The sequence below is a fragment of the Pocillopora damicornis genome, chromosome 9 (genome assembly GCF_964200805.1).
Source record: "Pocillopora damicornis chromosome 9, jaPocDami1.2, whole genome shotgun sequence".
NCBI lineage: Eukaryota > Metazoa > Cnidaria > Anthozoa > Scleractinia > Pocilloporidae > Pocillopora > Pocillopora damicornis.
The window spans coordinates 15,074,652-15,080,858 of NC_142678.1; the positions used below are offsets into that span (position 1 = coordinate 15,074,652).

Here is a 6,207-nt window from a genome sequence, read left to right on the forward strand (position 1 = left end):
AGTTCTTGGGGTTGGCGTTGATTTTCAATTATCCTGTCACTGATTACTGAGGACGGGGATGCAGTCATGGTTGACAAGGGTTTTGTGATTCAGTATCTTTTAACATTTTAAAAAGGCAACTTTGACTCATCAGTCTAATGTAGAGGAACACGCCTGTCATACATGTCGTGTGGCATCACTAAGAGCTTAAGTTGAAAAAAACATTTTGAAATTGAAACAATGTATAATTCTTTCAGGAGTTATTCCTCTTTTGTTAAAAACAATGTTGGATAGAATAATTTTTGTTTGTGCTGCTTTAACTAATTTATGTGTAGGAAGCAAAAAATAAGGAGCACACTGCAGAAGCAAAAACCTATTTATTGAATTTGTTGATCTTCTTAACTTTGGGATAACTGTCTTGTGTGAAAATTGTAGCTAGGTAAAACTCCCATAAGGAAAGAAGGAACTACTTGCTAACAGAAAAACTTGTAAACTGTTGCTAAAACAGTTTACTACAATACTTACTTAACAGTAGTTATCCCTTTACTTGCATTGGCAATAACTCGCTAGTTTTTAAACCTAGAACTGTCATGCCATGAACTTAGAAATAATGTAACCAAACTGGGTTCTGCACCGGAGACGGTACAGAATGCTTACTTAGAGTGCTAGAAAAGCGGAAAGAGGGTGTAAATCTGCTCAAAGTACTGGTTGTGTGGTAAAAGACTGAACTTAAAGGACTTACTAAGCATCAAGTTCACCAAGTCAGGAAGCCAAGCATCTCCAAAAGTCAAGCAAGAGGTATACTCTACCAATTCCAAGCACACTAAAAACTAGGACTGTAAGTATTACAGACGAAAAGAAATTGCCTACTGCCCCGAGAAACGACGTGAGTATACCAAAATTCTGAAAAACAAAGGAATTTACTTCAAACAAGATTTCATTTGCACTGCTCACTGGAGCAAAGGGGAATGCAAGAACTTTAACGATCTTCCAGATTTGCCATGTGCACCTGAGTTTACAGAGCAAAAGTTATCAAACAAAACAACCATATTCAGCAAAATAGAGTGTGCAAAATGGTGTAAACAGCAATGGTCAGAAGGGAGCAAGATGGAGGGTTCCTCTAGCAGCTGTGATGAGCCTTCTAACACTGAAATCTTACAAAAGGAAATTGATTATCTTAAAGAAAAGCTTAGAACAAAAATAAATGAAGTAAATCAATTAAGCGATCTGGTCAAAAACTTACTTTAAAAACTGAGACGTATCAGTCTCAGCTTGAACAGTTTGTTCACACAATTGAGAAGACAGCTTTTCCCTACAAATGCTTGAAGAAGAGTCCAAAGTGGTTTTTCTACACAGTTGAGCCTCTCTATGAGTATGCACGGTCTTCGCTTTCTTCGCGATTTTTTGCAAATCTTCGTTTTTTTATAAAGATCTTCGTTTTTCGGATTGAAATGGTTTAAACATTTATTCAGAGTGTCATTAATGATTACATTATCAGTGGTCTATTTTTGTCGTTTTCAGCCTTGTTGACACCGTTGTCAAAATCGCAGTGAAATGTGGTCAAATGCCAAAATTCAGAAATAACAGATATTTTCTGTAGTGTTTACGAGTTTTGACAGTTTTATATCTGAGTGTTCAATTTGATCACGCAAATTTTGGTCAATTTTCAGATCTTCACTTCAATCTTGAGATCTTTTTTTCCGCGGTGATCTTAGCGTCTTCGATTTCTTTGGAAATACCCATAGAGAGCCTCACAGTTTTTAGAGTACAAAGACAATGTTTTTGTATTTAAAGAAGTTAGATCTTGATTAGGTTGATTGGATTCTGTAGCTTTAATCGAAGGTGGTTTGAAGGATGAGTTTGTTATGTTTGCTTCACAGCTTTGGCATATTAACTACCATTGTTTTCTAAATCTTCCTGAAACTGAGCTAGAACACGGTTTTTCCTTTCTTTGCAGACAAAAACGAAGGTGGTAAAGATGACTTCGCTTATTGGGAAGAATATATGAAGAGATTCCACATCTTAATGAAGGTTAGTGGGCACCAATTCATGTTTTCCCCTTCAAAGAAGCCCTTTTACTAAGTTTTTTGTTTGATTTAAAAAAAGACTACGCACTTAAATTTATCGAGGTGGACCACTTTTGCCTCCAATAGTGTGTTCCCTGTGCATATTTAATTAGTAGTCAAGTCTAATCAGCTGTTTAGGGCTTTCTTTCTTCTTCCTTTGAATCAACATTCTTTAATATTCTGAATGATATCATTCTTTTTCAAAGGAGAATAGTCGGCATCCTTTTAAATACGGAGTTTGTACACGGCAGCGTACTCGTCAACAAAAAAAGATTCCAGAAGCTGTCCGTGGGACACTAATGAAGCTGCTAGACATCGAGTCAAGGCCAGGAAACTGGAGGTATCTGGCTGAAATTTTAGGAGCTTCTTGCTCAGATATACAATTCCTGGAAAACCGTAACCACGAGTCACCAACGCAACACGTCCTCAACGTATTTGAAACAATGAACAAGCCTTTAACTTTTCTGAGAGACATCTTCATTGACCTTGATCGCCACGATGTTGTTACTGTGTTAAATGACGAGATTAATAGATGCTAAATAGGCCGCTGGTCAGTGAATGAGCCCACGCTCCTGTCCAACGAAATCGATTCGTTCCGCGATGGATGTAATTATAAAAGACACAAGACAGTGGGTTCCTTACTAACCTTGACCGCGCCGACATTGTTACTGTGTAAAATTACGAGATTAATTGATCCCGAGTAGGCTACTGTTCAGGGACTGTGATCACGCCCACCCCGCTCCACAAAGAAAGTGAGCTTGGATCCGCAGTGGATGTAAAGAGATGTTATTTGCCGGCTAAGGGTCGTTCCGTATGGTGAAAAACTGTGACCTCGATCTTGAAAATGCGGACCGACCCTTAGCCGGTAAATAACATATATATATATATATATATATATATATATATATATATATATATATATATATATATATATATATATATATATATTTTTTTTTTTTTTTTTTTAACTTAACGAATTTCTTTCCGAAAGAACCCGAATGATTTAGGGCTGTAAATACGGCAAGATCTTCCATAAACTGAACAATTTTTGAGCAAGCAAATGGTAGTCAGAATAGAGGTGATGCAAATTAAAGAGATGCCTCAGCGAAACATTTTCATTTGCGTACTGATAAAGGTGATTGCGAAGGCTTCCAAACAAACTTTGAAACATTATTTTTACAATTTCACCTGTCAACTAGAGAGCACGCAAGAAAAGAAACCGTGCATGAACACTTTTGAAAAACAATGAAACTAGTTTGGCGAGGACTGTCACGACAATATTTTCTTCAAAAACAGTCAATGATCCAACGGAAAGTATTATTCACTCTCATCACCGATTAATTCATGTACGAAGATTTACCTCTGCTCGTTAAGTAAACGGCGAGGAAAGTAATTGTAAGTAAATTAAAATTTTTTATTTTGAAGTTGTGAGAGTTTGCTCGTTTGTTTGCTGCAATAGCGTGTGTAAATCTGGTCTTTCCTCCAAAAAACTAAATTGAATGCACGAATGAGATACTCCAACGAGACACAAAGGGAATTAATGAGGCTTTTTCTCATTGAATTCCTTCAGTTTCTATCTTGCAATTTACGGTACAAATGTCCAAATTGAACGGACTTGGAAAGACTTACTGAAAGCGTATACGTTGTAGAACTGACATTAAAACTTCGCTCGCTCTTTCACTACGAACCAATTGTTTGAGAAAATTCGGATATTAAATGAATGAAAGTTCCATCGATTAGTTTAACTGTAACCAAATACCTCACGTTCTAACTTTCTAGGTACTCTCTGTGAACGATTAAAGTTAATTGCAAACGGTTTTTAGGCCGCTTTTATACCAACGTAATGACACTATTGCTTATACAAATTCATTCTGAAACCAATATTTTTCTGTCAAATAAAGTGATTTGAGAGTGAAAATAGAGGATTAATTAGTTATTTATCGACTTGAGGTAGTGACCGACGTCTTCGCTTAAAAATACTGCCCAGCTGGAAAAACGAGATATAGTTATGAAAAATGGCAAAGAAGGTCGGGATGTACTCGGCGACTCAAGAATGCGTTACCGTTGCCCATGGGCAGAGAAAGGAAAATATGGACCGCGCTAAGAACCAATCAGATTGCAGGATTCGTTACCTTGCCCTCTCAGAAAAAATAAAGCGGTTTACTGTTTAATAGAAACACATGGGAAGATTTGTCTACAAGAGTGAGGTTTTTATTGTTTTCTCTTGTTCTTTTTTCTTTTACTTACATTTCAAACAGTTATCATGGATCTTGAGGAGTTTCTGCCCACGCTCGAAGCTATAAAGCTCGTCTGTTTTGAAACTATAGAAATTCCTCTTTTGTCCAGCGTGAAGCGTTTAAATATCATTCTCCAAATTGCAATGAGATGGCTGGAATGATCGACCTAGGCTCAGTGGGGTGTCCTGCACGAGAAAAAGCGGGGTTCCAAATAAATATTTTAGATTCTGTCTCTGAAAAAAGGGCCTGAGATATTAGCGCTGGGCAAGCAGTGACTTTGCACGTTGCTTAAAAATAAGGATTCACTCCCGTTTTACAGCGAGAGTAAAAATTTCTTTAAAATTCTGGGGTGTTGTCCAAAGTCGTACACTTTCGCAAAAGTTTATCACTAGACTAATGGAACGTCGGTGATGATGCTGACAAGATTAGGGCTTTGGAGGAGAACATGAAAAAGCTGACAACCATGCTGAAATGATTAAGATTTTGGAGGAAAACATAACGATCCTTCAGCGGGACCTTTGAGGAAAATATCCTAGAGATTAAGAGGTGGGGTTTAGCTTTGAAGTGGAACTCTTTCTGTGTGTCTTTTTCTCTGTATCAACCCAGAGAAACCAAACTTCATTATTTGCATATATTTGTTAGCTGTTGCGCTTCGTTTTCAGTATATACGCGCGCTTTGCGGAATTTTGAAAGTTTTGTGTTAGCGGCGAGATAGCTAACATGTTATACCCTTCGCATTACAATGTACTGGACCATTTACTAAGCTTGCTTAGTGTTACCGATTACGGCCCAGACATGCCATATCTTGATCTAAGTTGCTGTTTACTTTTGCATCACGCATTTCTAGGAATCTTAGGCGATGTTTCTAAAGCTGCGTTTTCACGAAAAAAGAAACTTGAATTTACCAAACGGTCGGACAACATAAGCAATAATGGTCGAAAGCGCTTTGCGATGGAAGGTGTTTGTCTCAACAATCTGACTAAGGTGAAGGAACATTTTAGATAAACTTAAGAGATGATGTCAGCATCCATCGAACAAATTTGAAATATTTTGGCAAGTGGCCCAAAATTCGTTTTCTCTCCTACTTTCATATTTTGTAGCCCAATATGTTCTAATAATTGCGGTGTAGTTTTTTTGTGAAAATTTATTTCAGTTTTCGAGAAATGACTTTTTTTGTTCGGCCGCTCAAATATGCAAATTTTCACCGTGAATATTACCCGAGTTGTGTGACCTCATGTAACGAATGTACTAGACCTATATACTAGACCGGTATTTCTGTGAACATAATCCTCTGTTTTATCATCTAAACTTAATCCCCTGTGGTTATTGAAGCTGGCAAAGAAATATTTATTTTTTGGTGAATATTTTTGTCCGACATACTTTTCCTATGTCGAAAAGTAGCATCAAAACAAAGACAGTTTTAACAATGACCGATATGACAGAATCTACTGAGCTTCAAGCTTTTAAAAGACCAAAGAATTGTTATAAAGTTACTGTAAAAATTTCCTTGTGTAATTGTGTTGTTCTATCTTGAGACGAACTCAAAGTCCGGCAAAATTTACTTGATAGCGACTATGGAATATACATGGTGCGCCTACTTGTCGCCACCGTTAATTGGCATAAATCACTACAATTTGTAAAAAACTCTAACATAACACTCTTACCTTGTTTATTTATGATTTTATTAGCCGTTTCGATTATTATATTACGCCTGGGTATTACTTTTTGACAGGAGCCCAGGTTTTGCGTTGTGTTTTCCCCTCCCTCATTTATATCATAAGCTAGTCACACAATAATTGATACCGACACAAATGAATATTTACCATGTATAAAGATTTTTGTTTACGTTGAATTGAAAATATTAAAATATGAGCTTTCTTCACTAATAATCGTTTCCGCGGCAGCGAAGCAGTTAAAATTAAGTT

At 36.9% G+C, this 6,207-nt stretch overlaps 1 protein-coding gene across 2 annotated transcripts; it reads left to right on the forward strand.

The window, feature by feature from the left end:
* The first annotated feature begins 203 nt into the window (after nucleotides 1-203).
* On the forward strand, nucleotides 204-2,934 carry LOC113665410 (uncharacterized). Of its 2 annotated transcripts, XM_089181752.1 has the most exons (3): nucleotides 204-817; nucleotides 1,937-2,010; nucleotides 2,252-2,934. In XM_089181752.1, the coding sequence occupies exons 2-3, from the start codon at nucleotides 1,984-1,986 to the stop codon at nucleotides 2,582-2,584; spliced, it is 360 nt and encodes a 119-aa protein (XP_089037878.1). In that variant the 5' UTR covers nucleotides 204-817; nucleotides 1,937-1,983; the 3' UTR covers nucleotides 2,585-2,934. The 2 variants fall into 2 exon arrangements, with proteins under 2 accessions (XP_089037878.1, XP_089037877.1); XM_089181751.1 differs by having other exon boundaries at nucleotides 204-2,010.
* The last annotated feature ends 3,273 nt before the right edge of the window (nucleotides 2,935-6,207 follow it).

Bases quoted from the DNA above. Each gene is read 5' to 3' on its own strand.
- LOC113665410 (XM_089181751.1), top strand. From the start codon at position 1,984: ATGAAGAGATTCCACATCTTAATGAAG. The intron at 2,011-2,251 runs GTTAGTGGGCAC...TCTTTTTCAAAG, and splicing joins GATTCCACATCTTAATGAAG to GAGAATAGTCGGCATCCTTT.